The sequence below is a fragment of the Mytilus trossulus genome, chromosome 10, assembly GCF_036588685.1.
Source record: "Mytilus trossulus isolate FHL-02 chromosome 10, PNRI_Mtr1.1.1.hap1, whole genome shotgun sequence".
NCBI classification, from domain to species: domain Eukaryota; kingdom Metazoa; phylum Mollusca; class Bivalvia; order Mytilida; family Mytilidae; genus Mytilus; species Mytilus trossulus.
The window spans coordinates 48,615,025-48,642,581 of NC_086382.1; the positions used below are offsets into that span (position 1 = coordinate 48,615,025).

The 27,557-nt window shown below is 31.0% G+C and overlaps 2 protein-coding genes across 3 annotated transcripts; both read left to right on the forward strand.

The window, feature by feature from the left end:
- The first annotated feature begins 228 nt into the window (after positions 1-228).
- Positions 229-7,738, forward strand: LOC134686300 (uncharacterized). 2 transcript variants are annotated; one of them, XM_063545968.1, is made up of 4 exons: positions 229-376; positions 3,485-3,631; positions 5,937-6,171; positions 7,471-7,738. In XM_063545968.1, exons 2-4 carry the CDS (start codon positions 3,569-3,571, stop codon positions 7,710-7,712), a joined length of 540 nt encoding a protein of 179 aa, XP_063402038.1. In that variant the 5' UTR covers positions 229-376; positions 3,485-3,568; the 3' UTR covers positions 7,713-7,738. The 2 variants fall into 2 exon arrangements, with proteins under 2 accessions (XP_063402038.1, XP_063402039.1); XM_063545969.1 differs by lacking the exon at positions 229-376 and having other exon boundaries at positions 3,155-3,631.
- Positions 7,739-20,962: 13,224 nt separating this feature from the next.
- On the forward strand, positions 20,963-26,415 carry LOC134686301 (uncharacterized). The gene is made up of 3 exons (XM_063545970.1): positions 20,963-21,109; positions 24,456-24,705; positions 26,140-26,415. The coding sequence occupies exons 1-3, from the start codon at positions 21,050-21,052 to the stop codon at positions 26,343-26,345; spliced, it is 516 nt and encodes a 171-aa protein (XP_063402040.1). The 5' UTR covers positions 20,963-21,049; the 3' UTR covers positions 26,346-26,415.
- The last annotated feature ends 1,142 nt before the right edge of the window (positions 26,416-27,557 follow it).

The window sequence follows — 27,557 nt, forward strand, 5'->3', positions numbered from 1 at the left end:
CGACAAGGTCATTTTAAATGCACTTTATCCGTTAAAATAGACCTGTATTCAACTGACTATGTTTAAATAATGATACATGAGTTACTTTATCTCACGTAAACTAATCTTTTATTAAAATGTGGTATTGAAGATAAATGAATAAGATGATTACAACCAACATATGTTTGACAAGACATTAGTTTTTTACTCAACAAGTAATACGCATATGTGTAGATCTTGTAAGATAGAAACAAAATTACTTATCGTAAATTTAAATTTGAAAGAAAGAAATTAACAACAACATGTAATTGTCACACTCCTTCAAACATGAATGACATTATAAATCATGTCGTAGGAGAAACATGGACTGCTTGATAGACATCTTTTGGCGAACGTGGTAAATATCATCTTATTCATTCAGAACTTTTTAAAAAATAAGCGTGTAAAAATAATACTTTAGATTTACAGTAAGAATGTGATTAGGTGAATATTTTAGTGAGATAATGAAACAGTTAATGTATAATAGAATATTTTTTATATATGTTTGTAGACAGGGATCTCATCAGTGATTGTCTATTGTCATATCGTAATTTGCGAGGTTTTTTCATAGCTGTTTTGCATTTTTGGCAATTTGGTAAAGATAGCATTATCAATGATGACCACGCAATGCCAACACTTTGATTTCCGATAACGATGAAGAAGAATTTAAAATCATAGGAAACTCATTCTACTACTCAGATTTATAAAAGCAAAGATGTTGACAGCATAACCCCAGTATTTTCAAATGAATATCGTCTATAAGTTTTTTTATGAATGGAATGATAAAACTGAAAAGATTACAGACTAAAGGCTGACATACTGTACGAATATGTATTTCATTAGAGTCCGTATTATAACTTCCTGGTGTCAATTGGTCAATAAGTTCAAGCATTATAAGCATTTCTGTATGTGCATAACACTTATTTGATTAGCAATGATAAAGGAGACATGTATACAAATCTATAAATACCTATAGCATAAAAAACAAATGCATCACTTTTGAACTTAAAGGGTTTTTACTTTCAATCGACAAATAAAAAGGTATTAGGTTTTATAAGTCTGACTATAAGTTTGCGTTTCCTGAGATTCAGATTTCTTCTTCTGGTTTTTGAAATAAAAATATTTGTTTTATTTGGTTACCATTGATACTTTGGTTAATGTCATCCTTCATAGTTTAAACAATGCTTTCCGTTTTTGTCTATAATTAAAATACAAGGTTTTGTTAAAGACTTTATCATAAATCTTACGAATCCTTTCTAAAATATAGTTTCTAGTTTTAAAGGTAGTTTTCGTCATGAAATAAGATAATTTGCAATGAGCGATATGCTCATTATATGCACGTAATGCTTGACATTTAATTTAAAGAAGTAATGAGAGCAAACTTCAAGGTTAGTTTATTGTTTTTCTGTAAGATTTAAAAAAAAATATCTCATATTCAGACTAAATGTTCTTGGTATGCAAGAACATAATAAAACCATTCTTCTTCTTTAAGTAAGAATGACAGCGACTGCATGAAGGAATTAGTACTTTCGTATAAAATAATGTTAAATGAGCAAGACTAAATTGATTGCATTCAAAATGTTATCAGTATTACTACTTGTATCTTAATTAGATGCTATGTTAGATGAAAGTCAATGTTGTTTGAAGCAATTAAGTGAATTGAATGAACTCCATATATCATTAGTAAGAACTCACGCAAAAGCTATGACGATTTAGTGTTTCCAAAACAAACAAAAATCTTTGTAATTTGCTGCTTTCGTTTTTATATAATTTAGAATATTATTTTATTTCAAACTGATTAGCACTTGACAATGCTATAAACATGTTAAAAAGTAAAATACTAAACTTAATTCACGGATTCTATCATATTTCAATTACCTACATGTAAATACGAACCGTAGGGTTGTAAGAAATTGCATTGTACATCAAATGAAATAATTAATAAGCTACCCCATATAAAAAGAAACGCTACATGTGGAACAGACATTGTTCATAGTTCAGGAGCACCCGGAAATATCCCCGGTTTTTGCTGAGGTTTGTATTGCTTAGGCTTTTAAAATTTACTGTATAGCATTCGATTTATCTTTTCGTCGTTCTTTGTTTCAGCCATGGTGTTGTCGTGTTTTCCTTAAATTGTGATATTTTGTGTGTCTCTTTTATTAGATTGTCCTAGGTTTTCTATTTACACTATGTACATTTGTGTCGTCAAGATATATAAAATTGTATTTGTTTGAATAAAAAATTGACATGTTTTTAATTTTGTTATTTTGAATGTCACTTATATTTATATTAATGATTGGATTTATATGCTATAATTATAGAAAAATCGTTTTCTCAACCTGCTGTAAACGCTTTAAAAGTGTCACGTTTAATCTTGCATAACGGCTCAGCTATTCAGTTTCAAGTTTTCATTTTACGGGTGATCTTTTATGAAATACTTCGTTTTCAAAAATGTTGACAATTAAGACCAGCAACATTTTGTTGTTTTACATTTAGTAAAAGTAGAATTTCTACACATGTACACTGAAGTGAACTCATAAAACATACATGATAGTTTAGTTATGATTTGGCGTTTTGTTTTAATCTATTATTCCCATGTTGCGTGATAATCAAAAGGCATGCAGCGAAGAGAAAATAAATTATATCTTGAAATTTGGGTTACCAAAGTATTTTATTTGTAAAAAATACAAAAAAAGTTGAATTATCTTCTTATTATTTGTATAGCATTGAGTAAACAGATTTAAATAAAGGAACATGTGGTTCAGATATTTCCTGTTAATAACGATTTTATAATATATTGAATACATATCATGATAAAACAAATCTTCTGCACTATTCTTTACAAATCTTTTAATGCAGAAGTTTATATAAAACTTGATCAATACAGAAGTTTATATTAACTTTTGTCAAAACGTTATGAATTGAACCAAATCGGTTTATGCTATTTTAATAATGTAGTGTTCATAGCGTGATCCTACAATAATTTATTATATTGTATAACTTGATCTAGTCAATAATGCGAGAAAGTGCAATAAGAAAATTAATGAAATCTGAGACGGTAAAAATACAATGAAATTTCTCACAGGTAAAAATAATAGTATTTATTAAATTCCAATGCATTTGAATCAAAGACGCCGAAAGTGAACATGTAATGCATATGTTGTATGGTGTATATAGAAGTTCATTCGCAGGCAGTTAATTGTCCATTAAAACCATGATAGAGTAGTGTTTGAACACGCGCCTAACTGATAAGTACATTAACTTTTAAAAGTTATAGTGTACGCATTTTAACTGCTGGGTAGATATAACTGGAGATACTATTTATCTATTTATGAAAGTTAAATTAGCTTCGAATATTATTTAGGGTTGACTTGCACGTAGCGTGATCTCTGGATTAATTTGCATTACAAGGCCAGATTTTAATTATGCGATTTAAACCACAAGAATCTCAATTGGTCTCTTTCAGTTAAAACATTTAATGACAACGTTAATTTAACCTGTGTATTAATGACTGTGGTGTGTGTTTAATGTGTTTAATTACGTAACTAGAATGATGGAGCGCTCGACAGAGGAAAGAATTACTACTGCATTGGACAAGTTGAGGAATGATCTTGTAAGTGTTTTGATATTTTTAATATTTTCAATAACTTGAATTTTGTAAAAAGAAAGTATATATTTTTTTTTATATCTGAACATTATTATTCAAGGAAGGTGGTATACGACTTCGTTACGATATAGCAGTCCAGATACAACACAAAAAAAACAACAAAAAAAGACATCGCATAAGGTCATCAATCATAGACATGTATCAACACCATGTGATAATTTCTGAGCGATTAAATTGTCTTGTGACAAGTTTAGTCAGCTAATAAATGAATAAGCATGCAGAGATATCAGCATAACTGTTATCATTTTAAATGTCACAGTAAATCCGTTTTCATATATATTCATGAACGAGTTCCTGGTTTCCTCAACTTTACCAAGGACCCATAGGAGTCTTTCGTTTATCATGCAAGATATATAAGAATTCAAGGAGTTTTTGTCGACGTGTTAACTCTAAGTTCCCACATTAAAATTCATGAAAAAATATCAAAGTTCTATTTTTCACATCAAGTGAATAACTCTAATACTTGAATATTCATCAAATCTATATTACTTATCAAGTATTTTTTTTTTAATTAACGAAGTCTTGTAAAATGTGCAGATTAAAGTACCAAGATAAAGTTAGAACCATGAATAGTTCCGAACTGGTGGCGATATGGCATGGTTCTTCTTTAGCTTTTCATTCTCGGGAAATAACGCTCTTGCTTAAGTTATGCGTCTTTTTTGCTATCTTAATGCCCCGCTCTTCATCGCAAGGTAGCTAGTTCGCAGAACAAACTGTATGCCTTAATTGCTTATTTTTCAAGTTCAGGTCCGGATGAAATTAAAAACTTGTCACTGGACATTAACCAATCATTTTTATTATTTTATGTTTTATTTGGTGTTTGTTATTATTATGCATATATGTGGCTTTTTCCTTCGTCAACTGTGAATATTTTAACATATCTTTGACCATCGGCTGTTCCGTGCAAATATATGAACACAGATAAGTCAATGGTACACATAAACTATAAAATTGACTTATTTCGTGTGCGTTATGACACATCAAGCGTGCCTTAAAAGGTGAATTGTGGAAAGCGAAACAAGAACTGCCTTACGTGCAAATATCTTTTTTCGATCCCCGGGCAATTCATTAATGAACGGTCCTGGAAAATTTGGTATATTATCTACTGCTTTGCTTAGCAGGTGTAATTATGAGAGTAAGTATAGGTAGATTGACATGTTGTCTTTCTTAATGTTACCTTGTGAACTACGACGTTAAATATGCAACTCAGCATGTCGGTCTAGTACAAAGCAGGGTTTATTTTAATATAGCATTAACATATTCTCGTCCTGATTTGCATTTAATTTGCTACAAGGCTTTACTAGTAAAAAGCGCTCTATAATCATCATTACAAAAGATTAAATATTTTGAACTTATAAATTATATAAATTTCACCTCCATCATTTAAAATTTCACCACCTTTGAATAAAATTCACAGGTCCTCCTTCCTTCTGTTTAAATTAAAGTTGACTTTAGTCGCTCCTAAAATGTATTTTGATACAAAATCGAAATCTTTTTTCATATCCCAGAAAAACTAATGACACGGCCAGGTTAGCCTTGAAGTTCTCAACTATATTTACCTCTTAATGGCATGTTACTTCAAATTATATATGAAACCTGTTATTTCAATTGGTCAATTTGAAATTCAAAAAGTAGATAAAGATCTTTGATCAATGACGATAAAGTATTTATAGACTAAACATATAAATAATTTTCATAATTATTACATATTTCAATTGTATATGGATTGAGAAAAGAAGGGGTAGACAACACTTTTTTACGGTGTATTAGTTCGGGACACAAAATTTCTACACGCACAAAACAAAATCATAAACAATTATTCAGGGCTTTCTTTTACCCTCCTAACTCTGATTACAGATAAGTTGACAACCTAACACTCTTTCTCGTCAGCATTTTTATCAAACTTTGTTTATTAAGGGAGAACCTATTTTACTTCATAAGGGGGTATGTTTTTTTTTTATCTGAGACAGAAATTCTTGTATTCAATCAATATTTGTTTCTAAATTCAACAAAATAAGGTATGAAGAACAATCTAGATTCAAATATCTTTTGTCATCTGCTTGAGCAGAATTAGTTTTCTTATAAAATTTGGCATCGGAACTTTTTTAACGTAAAAAACATACCCTCCCTTTTGAAGTTAAATTGTAATAACTTTAAAGCGTACCTTTTAGTATAACATAAATATCGAATATTTCTATTACGTGTTTATAACAACAAATTACGAAAAAAATCCTATTTTCATTGTTTTTAGATTGAACTGAGAAACACTGACATCAAATTACTGATCCAGCTTTTAAATATACATGACACAATACAGACTTTACTGAAGCACAGAACAATGTCAAGGACGCAGTCGTGTTACAACTGTTTAACAAGTAACAACAAATTAGGCAGTATAACATCCCTCAAACTAGAGACGCCAATCTTACGTCAACAAAGCATGCCGTCATTTTGTAACTTAAGTAGTTCGTGTTCTAGTTTAGCAGGTAAATATTTACTTGGAAGTCATCAATTAACCTTAGACACTTGTGCGTGTTTAATGCTTAGTTTTAAAGAATGAATACAGAATCTATACATTAATAAGTACGTTCATTAGATTGATGGGCGATGTACAGAACAGATACAATTTGCACTAATATCAGTTCAAAAATTCCATTTATTTATTGTATCTATAATTCCTCTTCCCATGCTGTTTAATGTGAAAACTTCACAAGCAAAACTGATATATTAACAAGTATGTGGTCGCTACTTTTTAATATGAATAACAAGATGTGGTATTATTGCCAATGAGACAACTTTCGAAATAAAACCAAAAGACACGGAGGTTAGCTCTAGTCTTTACGGTACAATCTTTCAGACATGTAGAGCGATATCCATGCAACATAGCAGGCTTGGGTTATGTACATAACAATGAACGAAAAACTAATATGTTATATTATGATCAGTAACAAACGACAACCACTGAATTAATAGTTAAGATTAGTTTAGAATTTTACCCTGTATAGCTACATAGTATTTTGGCATTGGTTTTGTTCTCTCAAAAGAGTTTTTGTCTTTGAAACGAGCCATTCATGGATGAACAACGTATAAATGTAAAATGTAAACTTGTTTTCAAAAAAATCACTATATATATATTCGTACTCAAACGTAATTTTATAAATGAAAATCTTGATATGAGGCAAGCTTTTTTGGTTCAATCGAGTTCTTTGATTTCATGTTCAAAGAGATAGCATCTATATAAATTGTTATAAATTATTACCTTATTTGTATGGTTATGTTAATTGAAATTAATAGGTCGCGTGTAACGTGATGTTTTCTTATTTCATAAACGCGTTCACAAACTAAAAATGTCCAATTAAGAATGTATTCAAATACTGTCGTTTAATCATATGAAATAAATTGTACAGTTGAAAAGCATTAAAACATCAATTGATAAAATTTTCTAAATACTGTGTATTAATGTCAAATGTAGGAATTGCTGCATATTTGGTTAATACAAAAACAATATCCCCCCTCAAAAGCAGGATTATCAATATAATCCCACTCATTTTTGGAAAATTTATAACACTACAGACGTCCAAAATTTGTTCATTGATTTTTTTTAAAGATTATATTTCGCTTTATACAGCATTATTGTTTTGTGATTGTCCGATTGGTTTTTTTTTTAAATTTCGGATTGTTATTTGACGTATATGCTATATTTATTTTATTCATATCACATACATTGCAGGAGGCCTGCTTTAGCTTATTGCAAGTAGATAACACATTATTGTATACTGTTGTAGAGTCCTCGCCAGTAAACAACATGTTTTATTTCGCCGAAAGTGACGAAGATATATCTGAAACACCAGAAATATCTGACATATCCGAAAATACGTTAACAACTTTCCAGTCAGAAGCAACAGATGTACAAAAATATGAAGACATTCTGAAGTTCAGTGTTCAGGAATGGAAATCGACACAGTCTGTTGAGATTTGTCTTGAAACATATTTATCATGTAAATCATTTGAGAACAATGTGTTTTGATGATAAACATATATAGATACACTGTATATAGAAACTATCATTGATATATCATCAATAAAAAAAACTGTCTCATTAAAATAAATCATAAAAATTTTACATACAAAAGCTATTTTGGCATGAAAGGAGGCTGACCAGGTTAAATCCACCATTCTCTGCATAAGAAAATGCATGTTCTTAGTCAAGAATAGACGGTTGTCCATTCGTTTGATGTGTTTGAGATTAGGAACTTTCCGTTTTGAATTTTTCTCGAAGTTCAATATTTGTGTTTTTTAACTTTTTGGTAGTCACATGACTTAAAGTCGTGGAGGGTATAAGTACATTTTATCCATGTCTCACTATCATATGTGATTACTTAAAATCAGAAGATGAAAATCACTGAACCATTAATAACGGTTAAATAGATGACAAAGCACATGTGCAAAATAAATGAAATTAACCATAGTATAACACTTGTTTTTCTTGTAAATAGGAATTATAGGTAAGACGTGTTCAATTGAAGTTTTTGGCTTTTAATCAATATTGTCTTCTTAAAATTCGATTAAAAGATTTTCAAACAGACGATAACACTTTAATATGAAATATACAAATCACGCAACATATACGTCGTTTCGTGTTTTTGTTTGTAATTGCCATGTGCTATAGATTTTGATTGCTATAATTGAACTCTAATAAAAAAAAAACACGTTGGCTTACAACTTTCACATTTTAGTACCGTTCGGCAGCAAATAATCAGGTATTTTTAAGTGTTCTATTATTTTAATGTATTTCTGCGTCATTTATTTGTACATTGCACAAAATCTTTTGAAAGTTTCGATTTAAGTCTGGTTAAATTTTAGCGTAATTGTACAATGAATCCTTCTTCAAAAGTACAAAATGTATTTGAGCTCAACTTGTTGCACTGACTGGTATAAATTTTGTTCTTGTTAAAGAGGGGCGAAAGATACCAGAGGGACAGTCAAACTCATATATTGAAAATAAACTGACAACGCCATGGCTACCAAATAAAAAGAAAAACAGACAAATACTAGTACACAACATAGAAAACTAAAAACTAAACAACACGATCCCCAACACGTAGGGGTGATCTCAGGTGCGACGGAAGGGTAAGCAGATCCTGCTCCACATGTTATATTCATGTTATTACAAACCTGTTAAATAGTCTAATTCGGTAGGTCACATTCGTGATGAAAAGAGAATTTTTGGAAAAGGTAACATCCGAGGTCAAAGACAAATCCCCTGATGAATGGTAAGGGCAAAGCTACATAGAATTAGTATTATACTACTTACAAATAGAAGTCCTTTTTGAACTAAACAGTCAGAGTTTTCTTCAAAATAATATGTTTAGATTTTACAGAAAATTTCAAATGAATTATTCAAAAGATTAAAAAAAGAAAAGAGATCTAGTATGTTTTATGGAGTGAAAATAGATTTTAAAATGTACCAGGTATAAACAAAGGCAACAGTAGTATACCGCTGTTCAAAATTCATAAATCGATTGAGATATTGAACATATCAGGTTGCAAACCGAGGGAAACACATTAACTGTAAGAGGTAAACAACGAAAACAACAGAAAACTGAAGAGTAACAAAAACAAACCAGTAACGAACTATTAAATTACTGCCATATTTCTAACTTGGTACAGGACTTTTTCAGAAAACATGACTGGTTGAACTTGGTTTTGTTTTCAACCATTGATAGCTGTCGACTTTTTTTCATTTTGTACAAATAACAAATCTGATTAAAATAAATGATACACTTGGTCAAAACTGTGTTGAGTTGTTGACATGTAGTTCGTCGTAATTTTTGTTTAAATTTTCAAAAACGACAACTGTACAGTAAAGCGTTTAGATACAGTAAGGAAAATGAAGCATATTAATACAATGTATATGTAATATACATAATAATATATGCGAATAAAACAGATAACTTGTAAATATAAGAAATTAATATTCATCAAACTGGTGAAACATGCAGATTTTAACTATTAGAAAGATATCATCTGCATAATCTTTTGAAAATTTAAAATTTAGCAAACTTCTCCGGGGTTTTATGCACTTTGCTTGAATACATTTCAATTGCAAGTCAAGATTTTAACAGCTGATTTAAACGCCATATTTAATACGAAATGTCTTTATTTGTAAACATCATTCCATCCTGTACGCGCATAATACAAAACTTGCACCTTAGCTAACTGCAGAAATAAAAATCTATATTATCTGTATTTCAATTAATATAAAATCAAACAGTTGATAATTAACAAACATATGATACCGAATCGTATGTGTGAAGGGAACCAATGAATATAATACAAAAGAAGAAAAGAATATTTTATTCAAATTAAAGGATCCATTTAAAAGTAATTTATTTCAATTATTTACATAATTGAAAACACAAACTATTTTACATAATTTTATATAATAACCTTATATAATGACTTTATATAATGATCTGAACACGCGAACAGGATAATTCAATAATTATGAGAAAGACGTAAAAGATTTGACCAATACAATTTACATAAGAATATTTATATTTGAAGGGCACTTGCTACGAGATATTAAAAGTATCTAAGATATGATTTTTTGTGTTAAATCATTAATGAAAGTGAAATAGTGAAATAATTATTTGCTTTAAGCAGCCTCCACAAAGTAAGCATTTAACACTCGTCCTATCGCCCAGCTCTTTAATTTCAATATTGACTATGAAGCACACGATACATGTTTCTTAAATAACATAATGAAATTCACCAAACAAGTAAATCGTAAGGTGAATATACAAAACATTGAAAGCCTCAAGACCAAGAGGACACAATGAATAACCAAAACCATCTAATGTTTTGAACTACTTTGCCTCAAGATATTACTACATTAGGTTAAGTTAAATTAGAATCACTCAGGAGTAAAACTTCACCGACAAAACGTTACATTCGAATCACGAAAGAATTTAAAAATACTCGATACTTGGTGGATGATACGTTCAAGAACTAAAAAGTTTACTAAATGAAGGCAACAGTAGTATACCGCTGTTCAAAACTCATAAATCCATGGACAAAAAACAAAATCTGGGTAACAAACTAGAACCGAGGGAAATGCATTAAATATAAGAGGAGAACAACAACACAACACCGAAACGCAACACACACAGAAACGGACCAAGCATCAGACAAAACACAACGAGAATAACAAATATAACATGAAAACCAAATACATTAATTTGGGATAGACAAGTACCGTATCTCAATATCTCAAAAATAAGAGAAAAAACAAACAACTCAACGTTAAAATGCAACACACACAGAAACGAGGAATAATATAACAATGGCCATCTTCCTGACTTGGTACAGGACACTTTTAAAGGGGAATAAAAGTGGTGGGTTGAACCTGGTTTTGTGGCATGCCAAACCTCGCACTTTAATGGCAAAGTTAAATTTAACATTGAAATGAAAACATAATATTACAAGACTACAATACAAATAAATAAGAGAACATATTAGACAAAGAGAAACATGATTAATAGATAACAAAAAGCATCAGGTTTAAAATTCAATACGCCAAAAACGCGCCTTGTCCACACAAGACTCACCAGTGACGCCCAGATATAAAAGATCGAAAGTGAAAAAAGTACAAAGTTGTACAGCACTGAAGATCAAAAGTTGAAAAGGTTTCGCCAAATTTCGCCCGGGATAAGAACATTCTTATTATATACTAAACATAACAAGAACCGACACATATGTAATCGAAAAATGAAAAATACTTACGGTCGTACAACGGTAATAAACATCGAGAGCAAAACTATTGGCCATGTGTAACACACCTATATGATACAATCCATATTGGAACCGTAAAACAGTTTTCATAATATCAGATAAGGTTTGTTATCACTGGTTGTACTCTTATGGGTGAATCGACTGCAGCTATTAATATAACATCGATTGTTATTTTCAATATGTAACATATACAGGTGATACAGGTCTGCAACTTAGTATAGAGAAATACTGTTCATGCGAAAATCTCCTGTTTTTTTTTGTATCTTGACTTTGTTAATGAAGAATGGGTATACCAGTATTGTAGTTTGGTTTTCCACTTTGGGTCCTTTCTAAAACCTATGGTTTAGATTAACATCATCCTGAGCATAAATCAGAAAGCTGAGAGCTACCAATATTAGCATTAGTCTGATTAGTTCTTTCAATCTGTATAAAAAGGTGAAAATATTTCATGAAGATAATATCCGCACAAAAGATGGTGTTTCTGTTTTGGACACCGCGAATCTTCCATCAAACTATAACGAACACATCGATCTATTTTATCTCCAGTCTTATTTCTTTATTTCCCTGACACTTTTTTTAGACATTGAAAGGCAGGTTATTACTTTTCAAATCTAGAATTTACACAATAGCATATTTAATCATCTGTAAAATTATATATTTTGTTTTTATTACTTCTTACTATGCTGTACTCATAATGGGTTCGATCAATAAAAAGTGAAATAACTAAAATACCGAACTCCAAGGAAAATTTTAAACGGAAAGTCCTTTATAAAATGGCATAATAAAAAAAAACCACATCAAACCAAACAATCAAGAAGAAAATACATTGCTATACTTAACATTTATTTATTTATTCTCGACCTTGAATTAAGTATCGCTTAAGTGTACAATTAAACGTACCTTTGTTTAACTTTCCTTTATCAGCCATATTTATTACCGGTTTAGGATTAAGAAATTTTTAATATGTTCATATAGTAGTGAAACGATTATAGAATAGCGTATGATAAAGTCATAATATGGCAGTGAACGCAATCCTTCCATTCTTGTAGTAATCGGAATTCCGATTTAAAATCCATATCTGGTTGTCGTAATCGTAATGATGACAGGTGTACTATATTCGAAATATAGAACCGTAGAACTAGAGAAAAAAATTGTTCAACTAGTTTTATGATTTTCTTTATGACCTTGCAGGAGTAATGTTTTAATCAAAAGTAAACATCTGTTACTCAAATTACTTTAATGATTGATGAATCAACTCATTGACGCAAATACCAAAGACTGGTGCTAATAGAAGGTTTCTACCGAACAAAGGGTGTTGACAATAGGAAAGGTGTATACAATTATAACCCTTATAAATTAAAAGACCTTTACAAGTTAAATAAAGTATCAAAAAGAACAAATAATCAGTGCATTGTACATTGTGGTTGTAAAAGAAATAATGATGCTAGTTTTTAGCATGACCATTAGGAACTTTAATCCAGACCCATTCTGACGTTTTGATGAATTATTCGATTTTTTTAAGTCAATTTCTACGAACCATTCATTCCGCATACTCAGTGTCTATGTTTGATGGACCCTTTTTTATATCCAATGTTGTTTTATTTTTATTAGCAGTATAACTCTTCATAGACATAAGTTATATTCGTTTGCTCACACTTTGTTAATGGTATAAAACCTTATAAATGATTTAGTCACCAATTCCTAGTAATAAATGTTGATTAGTTTTTACTTATTCTGTTGTATACAAGTATACATAGTTTGAACTTTTTGATAATTTTGAAGCGAATTAATTTGCGATATCAATGGGAAATGATTTACAAAATATGACAGTACGATTTGATTGTTGGTGCAAAAGGTCAATTGTTGTGCATCTTAACCAGCAAGGTAAATACATCGGCATTATTATTGTGGGGGTCATTACTGAGAAATCGGAATATAGATTATACTTTGAAAACACAAAACATGAGATAAACTATGATCTCTCTAAAGTGTCTTTTTTTCTTTGTTTGTCCAAAAAGATATCAAGTGAGCTATTAATAATCAAAGCTCAACGATCACATGAAGGTGTTAAGTTTTTGGAGCGCATTACGGACCTCTTCAACTACAAAATACGGACCGTCACAATATAGAAACATGTGTTTAAAATATCCAAAACACCACCAAGCTATCAATTAATCGAAGACGAAAAATCTCGTCGAACAAAAGACAGACAAATAGTGTGCAATACATAACAAATTGTGTTGAAAAAAACTGACCAGGTAAACATGGATGTATACCTCTAAATCACGTGGAGATTATCTCTGAGAAATCAATAACCATAAAATTGAGAATGTAAATGTTTCAAAGAGACAATAACCCCACCATAAAGCAGACAACCGCCTAAGGCCACCAACGTGTTTTTAAGCAGCGAGAAACACCCGCACCCTTGAGGAGTCCTTCAGCTTGAAGAGGTATCTTTTATCAGGAAAACAATTGATGTTGCGTTTGAAGAATATTTTTGAAAATATCAGTTACATCAATGTTCAAGTAAAACAGCTTCTACATCTCCGAATAACCCCTCACAAGGAATGCTCAAGGCAAAATATAAAAAAATAAAAAATAAAAACAAAAAATGATAATATGTTGATTTCCCTTAAAAAGAACATAAATTTATTGTTACATCATGCTTTTTTTTTTAACTTCAAGCTATGTATATTTAATTTCCCAATATGTGCTTAATCAAAGTAGACTATCTAGTATTATTTATAAATAATTCGTGATAATGTTGTATATTTCTAACCGACCTCGTAACATTAACTACACCACTGTAAAATAAAACACATGTTTAAAAGTAAGGCATCTATTTAGGCTAATTAAGCTTGAAATCAAAGAAATTATCAATAAATATTTATTAAATGTTGTTTTTTTTCTTTCTCTCTTACATTTTTCTAATCGACAATGCATTATACATTTGATCAGATTTGACAAATATTCATTGATCCAAATAAAAAAATAAATACTCTAATATATACCGATAATTCAGTGTTCGGGTTTATTTTAGAAATGATTTCTTTTAAAATGAATAAGGTATTATTGAAATTATGAAATGGAAACTTCTGCAGAGGCACGAATAAATATTGCACTGAAATATCTGAAGCAATAATTGGTACGTAAAAAAGAAAAAGAATATGTTTCATGCAATACCATAGTATGTCTGAACTAGATGGCGTACTGCTATATAAGGTAAGAGAACAACATTTTTAATTCTAGAAAGAGGTGGCGGAAGAAGACCTTAGGCCATTTACTGACGTAATAATTATTTAAAAAATTTCTTGTTGCGCGAACGTTTAAATGCTCTATTTTACACATTTATTATCTCCAGTCATTTAAACTGATGTTTATGTTATTTATTTTTCAGTTACCAGGTCAAAACATTCGAATTCAAGATCCTCCATTATCCATTATCCCGTATCAATATATAAAACGGTCTTCTACTTTTAATGTTTTTTTGTTAACTGAAAATGATAAATTAAATTGCAATTTTGTAAATGTAAGGGTTAGGATAATCAACTGGTAAATATATTCACGGCGTTTCGTGATTCAGTGCAATTTTAAAGATTGCCAATATGCAACACCTGGCCATAATGAGGATTCATCATATGTTTTCAACTTGGTTTTTTCCTTGTATATTAAGCTTTTTTACATGCATTTTCAATGACAAACAATTATCACTTCATTTTTATTGCATGATTTTTTTTTTCATTTGTAATTGTAGGCTAAATTTATTTTAAACTAGAAGATCTGTTACTTTTATCCATTGAACTAAAGAAAGATGTATCTGTATATAACATGTTAACATACAACATTTAATGATAATTTAGGCTTAGTATATCTCTATGTTATACATTTAGAAAGAGCAGTTCCGTTATTTTCCCTTACAAAGTTCAATTGCGTTTTATTTTTTATTCTATTTAAAGGACATTTTGTTGGAATCTTGAAACGTTACGAAACTTTATTTAAATCTTTATTTAGTGTTAATTACCTAATCTGTGGTCACATTTGTTTAAACTGTTTCCTTGATTTTTTTTTTGTTTGTGGCATATTTATGATCAAACTCTAGAAATGTATAATTTAAATTGTAAAATTACCTGTCTTCCTTAAAGGTTTTGGTTAAAGAGGAGTATGATTTTTTGCATAGGCGATAGTATTAGCATTTTGGTTTCTGAGTTGAAACGGGGTATATTTCTCCCAATTGATATGATATTCCCCGCCATGTTCTTTAATATTATGATTTACTTGATAAATGTTTGCTGCTCACAAAGAATCTATTAAATCAAGAGTTCCAAATGGTGAAGTTGAATCATCCCGTCGTAAATTTTACGGACGCCATCACGAGTTGATTGACCGTTATGGAATAACCGTTTCAAAGATGAAATCGGATATGTTCCTTACGTCATCACTACAATCCTCTTCCCTTTTCATGAATGTGACCTACCGAATTAGACTATTTACCGGGTTTTTGAAAACACGAGCAACACGATGGGTGCCACACATGGAGCAGGATCTGATTACCCTTCCAGCGCAACTGAGATAACCCCCATTTGTTGGTGGGGTTCGTGTTGCTTAGTCTCTAGTTTACTATGTTGTGTGTTGTGCACTATTATTTGTCTGTTTGTCTTTTTCTTTTTTAGCCATGGCGTTATCAGTTTATTTTAGATCTTCGAGTTTGACTGTCCTCTGGTATCTTTCGCCCCTCTTTTGTACATAAATGAAACTTGATTGATTGTTTATTGGAGTTTCACTTTAATGACTTATGGCAATAACGTGGCTGTCATTTATACTATTGGAGTGCCCTGTAAAACCCAACGTCCTTCGGGGACAAAACCTAAAATGTTTAATCAATTAAGACATGTGCTGTGTTCGAACTAACAATTTCAGAGTTTAGAGGGAAAATCCTTACTGTGAGTGTATGGAACGCCATGACTGTCTTCTGATGTTGATTGTTTAATATGTTCGGTGCTTGATGCATTATGTTCAGTAGTATGTATATTATGATCAGTAGATTATCTATTATGTTCAGTAGATTTCCTATTATGTTCAGTAGTAATTACATTATGTTCAGTAGTTATTACATTATATTCGGTGCTTTGGTGATTATGTTCAGTAGTTTCATTATTATATGCAGTGGTATTTAAATTATGTTCGGTACTTCTGACGTTATATTCAGTACATTTTACATTATGTTCAGTACTTTCGACATTATGTTCAGTACTTTCGACATTATGTTCAGTAGATTCAATATCATTTACAGTACATTATGTAATACCTTCAGTAGTCCCGGTTTCTTTATATTCAGTAGATTATTCATTATGTTCAGTAAAAGCATCGGTGTTATATTCGGTTCGTGCACCTTTATATTCAGTGGTTGTATCATTATGATGATGTAGTAAAAGTCGGAAAGCCAATAACGGAAAATGTCGGAAAAAAACGAACACGGATATTTTTTGACGGACGTTTTATTCATGAACACCTTTACACCGCGCTGAAGTACGTCCATTATTCATAGTTCATTATTCAAAATTCAATAATGAATAATGAAATAGTTCACTATTCACTATTCGATGTTTAAAAAATGAATAATGAAATAGTTTATGTTTCATCATTCAACTTGAAGCGGAAAATAGTGAAATAAAAAAATGAATAAAAAAAAATGACTGTGACACTATAGCTATATCCCGTATTTCTAAATTCGTCTTTTTGGTATTATCCAACAAATATTCAAATTAATATAAAAAGATTAGATAAAAACACTCTTTTAATTAATATATTTATCTAGTTTCTAGTTTCAGAGGATAAACTAGCGGATTTCCGTAACTATTTTGATCAGAAATTTCTTAAAATAAAACAAGACTAACAAAGGCCAGAGGCTCCTGACTTGGGACAGGCGCAAAAATGCGACGGGGTTAAACATGTTTATGAGATCCCAACCCCCCTATACCTCTAGCCAATGTAGAAAAGTAAACGCAATACAATACGTACATTTAAAATTCAATTCAAGGGGAGTCTGAGTCTTTTTTCAAAATTGAAATACTCTACGTGGTTTTTCTTTTCTAATTTTCACTGGACCTTTGCTATTCTTCATCCTTTAATAAATTATAGATAAAACAAGTCGATTGTGCCGCAATGACAATTAGAGGGGTTACGGAGGACCTAAATGCCAAAATACGCGTGAGAATTTAGAAATACCCAATTTTGAATAATTATTTAAGGTCCTCCGTAACCCCTCTAATTGTCATTGCGTCACATATCGTTAATACTCAGTTTATTCCTTTATTAATAAGCTTTAATTTGGTGTATGAATTTTACTTTGATTAGGGACTAAAGGGTAGTAGCAATTCATTCCATTATTAAAAATAAGCTATTTCTTCATGTTCAAGCGTATTTTGATATTTAAATTCCCTTCTAATATGCGTTGCGGAACATGTTGACTATAAACCTTTTGTTCCTCTCGTAATAAGCTTTTGAATTAGGTATAATGTTTATCTATAATTGGGGGCTAAAGGGTCGCAGCATTCCATTCCATTATTTAAAATATCTATTTCATTATTCAAAATTGGCTATTTCTTAATTTTCACGCGTATTTTGGCATTTAGGTCCTCTGTATCCTCTCTAATGGTCATTGCGGCACATATCGTGTATACCCAGTCTATTCCTCTATCAAAAAGCTTTAATTTTGTGTATGAATTTTGCCTTGATTAGGGACTGAAGGGTTGCAGCAGTCCATTCCATTATTCAAAATAAGCTATTCAGGGGTGGATTCAGCCATTTTCAAAAGGGGAGGGGGTCCTAACCCAGGACAAAAAAGGGTGGGTTCCAACTAAATGTCCCAATTCAAATTCATTATTCGTCCAAAAAAGGGGGTTACAACCCCCAGAACCCCCCTCTGGATCCGCGCCTGGCTATTCCTCAATGTTCACGCGTATTTCGATATTTAAATCCTTCGTTACTCCTCTAATAAGCGTTCAAAATATCTATTTCATTATTCAAAATTAACTCAAATAATTCTGCGCCCTCTAGCAGCCTTTTGCCTATCGAGGTAAAAATGTAGCAATCTAAGATTAAACGGAGATCAGCGGAATAAAACGACTGACATTATTCGGGTTAATTCAAAATTGGCTATTTCTTTATTTGCACGCGTATTTTGGCATTTAGGTCCTCCGTAACCCCTCTAATTGTCATTGCGGCACAATCGATTTGTTTTATCTATAATTTATTAAAGGACGAAGAATAGCAAAGGTCCAGTGAAAATTAGAAAAGAAAAACCACGTAGAGTATTTCAATTTTGAAAAAAATATGTTTTGGTATTCAGGTCGTCCTTACAATTAAGCAAGGAATTTCTGATCAAAATAGTTACGAAAATCCGCTAGTTTATCCTCTGAAACTAGAAACTAGATAAATATATTAATTAAAAGAGTGTTTTTATCTAATCTTTTTATATTAATTTGAATATTTGTTGGATAATACCAAAAAGACGAATTTAGAAATACGGGATATATAGCTATAGTGTCACAGTCATTTTTTTTTATTCATTTTTTTATTTCACTATTTTCCGCTTCAAGTTGAATGATGAAACATAAACTATTTCATTATTCATTTTTTAAACATCGAATAGTGAATAGTGAACTATTTCATTATTCATTATTGAATTTTGAATAATGAACTATGAATAATGGACGTACTTCAGCGCGGTGTAAAGGTGTTCATGAATAAAACGTCCGTCAAAAAATATCCGTGTTCGTTTTTTTCCGACATTTTCCGTTATTGGCTTTCCGACTTTTACTACATCATCATAATGATACAACCACTGAATATAAAGGTGCACGAACCGAATATAACACCGATGCTTTTACTGAACATAATGAATAATCTACTGAATATAAAGAAACCGGGACTACTGAAGGTATTACATAATGTACTGTAAATGATATTGAATCTACTGAACATAATGTCGAAAGTACTGAACATAATGTCGAAAGTACTGAACATAATGTAAAATGTACTGAATATAACGTCAGAAGTACCGAACATAATTTAAATACCACTGCATATAATAATGAAACTACTGAACATAATCACCAAAGCACCGAATATAATGTAATAACTACTGAACATAATGTAATTACTACTGAACATAATAGGAAATCTACTGAACATAATAGATAATCTACTGAACATAATATACATACTACTGAACAAATTGCATCAAGCACCGAACATATTAAACAATCAACATCAGAAGACAGTCATGGCGTTCCATATGAGTGTTCGTTAGTTCAGTGGTTGTAGTTGGTTTATGTATGTTGTATTTGTTTATCGCATATTGTTTTGATATTAAATTGTTATGTTAGATTTCTCAATTGTATTGTCGCATATATTTATAAGGTAAATCCAGAAAAGCGCTTCGGACGCAATAAATTGTTAAACGTGTTTATATCATTTTTTTAATGTCAGGGTCTTTCATAGCTGACTATACGATATGTTTTTCATTGTTGAAGGCCGTACGTTTGCTAATATTGTTTTAGTTATATTTACTTAGTGGATAATTGTCTCATTGACAATCGTATTTAATTTACCTTTTTTAATTGTTAGTCGATTAGCCACTTAGACCACTCGGCCACCGAGTCCACCATATAAAATACAGAATAAATCTCACTTCTGAATCAGAGGACATTACAGTTCTGTATTTATTTTTTTTCGGGTGTACGGCATTAGAGGTAGATTTCGTTTTGAAAAAAAAATCACTCATATCATGTTCAAGTGCATTCAAGGAACATTTTGGCACCAATTATTATAAATATTACTGCTTTCGCAAAGAAAAGTTTCGAAATTTTTAAGAAAACATTCGCCAGGAAATATCAAGTCAAAATTTTGCAGGCGAAATACAAATCTTCGGAACCAACACATTATGTATAATAAATATAAAAGAAAGAAACAAGGATAAAAGTCAGGTTGATCGACACAGGTTGCAAATTTAAATTAGATTTAACCGAAATTTAAAAATATAAATTAACGATAATATCTCAAAATGTATGCAATACTAGATCATTTCCGTCCATATTTTATTTCAAATGTTAATATGTTGATTTCGTTTTAGTATACCATAAATTTATTGTAATATCATGCTTCTTTATAATGAATTTCAAATAACGTATATTTAATTTCCAAATCTGGGCTTAATCAAAGTAAATTATTTTGTATTATTTTGAAATAAAATCGTGTGAACGTTATTTATTTCTAATCGACCCCATAACATAAAATAAACCATTGTAAAAATAAACACCTGTGGTATAGTATATAAGTAAGAAATCTATTTAAGTCAATTAAGCTTGAAATCAAAGAAATTATCAATAAATATTTATTGAGTGTTCTTTTTTTCTCTGACATTTTTGTAATCGACATTTACATTTGGCTATAATTCAATGATCCAAATAGAAAACTTGAAAATGTAGCTAGCATGTTAATTCGATGTTTAATATATATTTGCGAAGTAATTACTGATTAAAATGATGCAGGTATTAATAAAGTTATGAAATGGAAAGTTCTGCAGAGGAACGAATAAATGTTGCCCTGGAAACTCTAAAGAAAGAATTGGTACGTATATATTTATAATCAAAAATTAAATACGTTTGATACCATATCATAATATGTCGAAATTATATGTCATACATCTAATCTAGATAGAGTGGTGATAATTTGATCAGTTCTTTGTCGCACAAAATTTTATTTCCATTTGTGTAAAACTTTATAGTATGCATTTGACTGGGTAAATGGCAAGGTAATTAGTTTTCAGCTCTTACCTTCTCTGTCCTTGTATGTCATCAAATGTGATACGGAAAGCATTTTTGTTAATTCGCTGTAATCATCACTTTCGTAAATTGTATTGATAAAAAAAAAAAAACAACGGGGAAATATGGACAACATGTCGTGAGTCAGTGCAGTTTCAAAAAAAGTATTTGGCAACACCTGGTAATAATCAGGGATCAGCGTATGATTACTTCTTGATTTCCTTGTATGTTTAAAGGTTTTTACATGACTTTTCAATGACAAACCAATCTAATTGATTTGCATTGCATAATATGTAATCACATTGTAACTACACTCGCCAAAAAAGTTAACTGGACACTTTAAAGAGTAACATCATGTGATTTAAATAATTGTCCAATGTTGATCCTTTAAACTTTGCTCAATTTTTCTCTATTCATTTGTTTTGGCATATTATTTTATCAATATATAAAAACTAGTAATTTGCAATAATAGCTGTATACATGCAGTAACCTGTTAGATATAAAGAGAGAGTGTTTATTTGTATAGGTTACAATAGCAGACTGTCGAAATAAAAAGACAAATTATGAATTTTGAACACCTAAAGGTGTAAGCAATTTGGCAAAATACATAATGTGTCGTAGCTAATTTTGGTAAAAAATTATTTCAAAACAGTATAATTGTATGACTTCGAACTTTTTAAAGCAGTATGAACGAAGAACTGCCTTGTTGTAATTTTCGAGTAGAACTTTAATAAATATGTAAAATTTCCGCAATTTTTTTCACTATTGTTATATTTGTGTGTCTAGAACGTTAAACATGTAGCAACACGCATGTATATACATGTAACACTGTATGTTTTACTCTTGGCATATAGTAAATTGAGAGTATCAATATGTGTTGATCTCCTCGAGTAAAGTATATATTGTAATGTGACAATAACATCGATGGCATAAATAGACCATGCGATGACCTATAGTTGTTTAATTCTGTGTCGTTTGGTCTCTTGTGGAGAGTTATGGCAATCATACCACATCTTCTTTTTTATATTCAATTGTAACGCTCGAAACAATTTAGATCATTAGACAGAGTACAAATTGTGTCAGAATTAACAGCACGCGAGTCAAATCAAATTTAACCACCTAACTATGATCCCTCAAGAGCTAAATTGGTATTCCTAGTATGAATGCAGGCTTTTAGTTACGCACGTTTGGCCAGATGATTTAACCACTTTGATATTCCTATGATGTACTTACAAAAAAAAAGATGTGGTATGATTGCCAATGAGACAACTCTCCCCAACAGACCAAATGACACAGAAATTAACAACTACAGGTCACTGTGCGACCTTCAACAACGAACAACGCCCATGCCGCTAAGTCAGCTATAAAAATGACAAGGTAAAACAATTCAAACGAGAAAACTAACGGCTTAATGTATGTACAAAAAATGAACGAAAACAAATATGTAACATATCAACAAACTACAACTACTGAATTACAGGCTCCTGACTTGGGACATACATACAGAATGTGGCGGGGTTACACATGTTTGTGGGATTCTAACCCTATCCCTAACCTTGGACAGTGGTGTAACAGTACAACATAGGAACCAACTAAAAAAATCAGTTGAAAAAGGTGTTAACTTATGCCCTGATATGAAAGTGGTGTGTCAATGGTATCTAGCTAAGTCAAGTAGATGCTAAATGAAGTTCTGCGTAATATCTTTTAAAATAGATAGATGAACATAGCCCGTTATTAATAATTATGGCAGAAGCTGAAGTATGTGTTAGTAAATGACCATCGCATATCCGTCTGTAATAATAACTGTCAATGGAGCAATTCTGCTGTACACTTGAATAAGAATAAATGTCATAACTGTTTGTTCAGTGTCTGAGTAGAAAGTTGATGAACCAGGGGTATGTCAAAGAACGTCTCTTCCTTTTTCTAAAAAAAAGTTCATCGGAAGGTACCAAGACCTTGTTGATAAATTTTCCGTATCAATTTCTCAAATAATACACGATGGTCTTGATGTATAAATTCTGCGAACTGATGTTGTTTATCATCTAAACAACGTGTTTTATTGTTCCTTCGTTTGTTTTTGTTCTATTATTAATATTACTTTTACTGTTGAATGGTGTTATGTGATATCCGTTTGACGTGGCTCGGTATTTATACATCTCGTCAATGTGTTTGTATTGGCTTTCATTTTTTGGTGGTTTATTTTGTATATGCGACTTTTTGTATTTCTTTTGTTCTTATAACGTGACTCTGTACTTTAAAAGATCCAGTCAGTATGATATTGGTCTATTATATGTCATTATGATATATTTCTATTATGAATTACTATATACGTTGACCACAAACGTCAAAATCATTCAATCGCGTAGTGGAATTAACTATTTTGGATTCTTATAAATTCTATCTATAACTTTTGGACTAGTTTAAATCGCGGTCTATTTCTGAAATGTATTCATTCTTACATACTTTTATTTGTTAACCCTGTAAGCTTACATTGCCTATGTAAATTTTAAAATTGTTTGTATGCACATTGAACGACAAATTTATGTGACGTATAGAAAATTTCTGACGTCAGACACTCAAATCAATCAATGTGTTCGTAGATAGTAAATGTTTTTGTGTTCTGTTAAGTTTCTTTTAAAATTGTTATACGATGATGACTGATGTACCCATATTTTTACTATTTTATTTATGGTGTCTGTTTATTTAAAGCATCAATGTAAATATAACGGAATTTGATGAGACTGTCATTAAAGTGAGAGGGTTAGCGCTATAGAACCAGGTTTAATCCACCATTTTCTACATTTGAAAATGCCTGTACCAAGTCAGGAATATGGCAGTTCTTGTCCATTCGTTTTTGATGCGTTTTGTTATTTGATTTTGTCATGTGATTATGGACTTCCCGAATTGATTTTCCTCTAAGTTCAGTATTTAGGTGATTTTACTTTTTATACTCACTGTACGATAGAAAGACTATGGAATGTGCATTTCATATTCATTTTGTAATAAATTTGGATTTCCCGCGTCGGTTATGAATAGATGAGTATACGCTTATAAGATCTTCTAGGTATTGATAAAATCAAAGATTGCTTAGGCTTTAAATGATCCAAAGATACCAGTTTTACATTTTATCTATTTTTATTTGTCCATTACAGATTGAAATGAGAAGTCTTGACGTTGAATTAATGAAACAATTACTCTCCATTAATGACACAATACAGAAACTTACCAAGGGTAACACCATGACAAGAACGCAGTCATGTAAAAGTCGCATCAGTACAAAAAGGTCACAAAGATTGCAGCATATAAAAGACAGAGTTGAGAAACCAATAAGAAGACTACAGAGTACACCATCTTTTTGCCGGTTGAGTAGTTCCGATTCAACGTCAAACTTTGAAAAACAAGGTAAAATAACAGTATAGTCAAAACCCAATTCATCAAGATTTCGTATGCACAGTCAAACCAATACATAGACAATAACTGTTTAGTGTCTTTAAATATCAGCTGTATTTGTACGAGGCTGGGAAACGAGGTGTGTGTGAGCTTTTAGCGAGGTACTACACATGTTTCGAGTCGACGAGTACAAATACAGCTGATATTTAAAAAGACACTAAACAGTTATTGTCTTTATCCTGCAATTACTTCTGCATATTATTTGTGATTTGTTTCACAATCATACACATTCAAGTTTTGAAATCGATAGTTGTCATCGTAGAAAAGCCTGCTGTTCATGCGTGTATGTTATCAGATAATTGATGTGATTCTTATTGCTCTAAAGAAATGTTTGAAAACAAACAGAACGTATAAAAGTTATCGTTAATTCGCAATAATATATTACGTTTTTCAATTGATGTACCGATACGTATAAAAGTTATCGTCAATTCGCAATTAATACGTCATTGGAATGCGATTGCAATACACATTCTGAGGTGACGTGCAGGTTCATAGAATACTCAGTCCGGCAGTGGGCGGAGCTTTAAAGCGATATCTGTACAGCATAGCGATATGTGTAGGGCTGTGTCTGTATAGTAGAACACCCGTTGCAGGAAAAAATTGAATATAAAGTATATGAGATATGCATAGACACTTTGTATGGTTTTGTATTGTATAGAATAACATACACGGTATTGCATCGTTTGTTTGTTACTTTAAACTTCTTCGTTAATTTACATTCATAGATGAAACATGTTTCAATTTCTTGTTCAAAGTAGCCTCCGATGCTTTATGAATAAAGATAAGATGTCATGTATCCAAAAGTAGCTAAGATGAATTTTATATTTACCGATTTTTTTAGAATTGTTCGGTTTTTATCTCAGTTTATTTTTCTGTAGATCTTAGAATTTTGCAGATGCATAAAACCTTGTAAGGCATTGGGTTGAAACCGTGTAATGATCGTGTTACACACTTACAGTTATAACAAATTCTAAACTTTCCATTTTATACGTACTAATAATTTCGCAGCGCCTGCATAAATTCGTTTGATACGGTATTTAATAGTCTTTAGCTGTTTTGGAAATCTCTTAAACTTCGCGCTTTATTTGCCCTTTTAACCTTTTTCGATTCGACGGTCACTATTGAGTCTTTCGTAGACGAAATGCGCTTTTTGCGTTCTAAATGTTAACCGCGGTATCTATGATGAGTTCATTGTCGATTATGATTGCCTTGGTAGTAGATTGTTGCTTATGAGGAATCTAATTTCATTCACGATAATGTTTTCCTTATATTATTTTCCAATATTAACTGCTAGTATAGGGTAATGCACGATAGGGGTGATAAGACAATATTTTAGGGGGATGAAATGTATAACTTGACGTCTACTGCTTGCTGTTTCTATTTCAGAGTCACCAAACTCAATGGACGATGCTACATTTTATTTTGAAGAAAGTGACGAGGATTTGTATGTAAAAGATAATAGACTTGCCCGTTACAATTCTATGTCATGCATAGCACCTCTTGATGATACCCAAACTAACTGTTATGAAGAGATACTACGAGCTAATATCAAAGTATGGAAATCTTCAAAAGTGGAAGAAACTGAATGCTGAATCATTAACAACAGTTTTAGTGTCCATATAAAAAAGTATTAGAAAAAGACGAATAAAATAATAAATGTGCATGCATTTAGACAATATACGTATAGTGTCTTGAAATATGAAATTTATTTGTATGAGGCTTAGAAACGGGAAAATGCGAGGTTCTACCGAGCATTTTCCCGTTTCGTGCCGAATACAAATAAATTTCATATTTCAAGACACTATACGTATATTGTCTTTATACTGAAATCGAAAAAAAATATTTAAAAATGAAAAAACTATGTAACAAAAATTGTTAAAAAAAGTGTTTGGAATTTCCCTCTTGGGGTACCATTTTGGGGTATTTCCCTATGAGCGTAGTCCAGGCGGTAAAACATTGACATATTAAGGAATTAGAAAGGGAAAATGAACTTAATTAATAACATTTGATAATCATGGTATATAAATAACCAATTTGCAGACAAAGAAGTTTAAATTCATATAAGTTTGACCATTGTTACTTTACGTTGTTATGGTCGTGACGTGTGTTGTTGATGAAATACAATAAGGAGGCGGGGCTTATAGGTTAGTTGGGGTCATTGACGTATAAAGCTAACGTTTATACGTATAGCTTTATCTGTATAGTAAAATAGCTGATTGCAGTATAAAACTATGTTAATGGATACAAAGGCTCGGCTCAGCAGATTATTGCATCTAGTGTGTAATATTTTTTTCTTCTTATACACGTGTACTTTCATTCATAACTTGATCAACTTTGATTTGACAGAAATGTCATGATTCAAGAGTATACTTTATATTTTTTTCTAAATAGTGCTCGTGTAATTTTTCTATTTTTGTTAACTTATTAGGTCAAAACCTTGCACATATATTTTTTTTACTATTCAAGCTTCATTTTATCTCACTATCATGCCGTAAGTATTACTAATTATGACTGAATATGACAATTATGAATTTTACAGCAACACATACACTTTAGAGCTTCCGATTTGTACAATTAGAATATTATCAACTGTGGAATTTTTGCCACTATTAGTTTTGATTAAAATGTTCTGTTTAATATATATATTATCCCTTCTGTGTTTTCATTGTTGAGTGTGTATATTTGTGAAGATACAAATTAAAGTACAGAATCAAACTTCTCGTCATTAACCTTAACATGTCTTATACAAATAGATCTAGTTGTAGTGCCTTAAAAGTACATTAAAGCAAATTATGTGTGCTTAG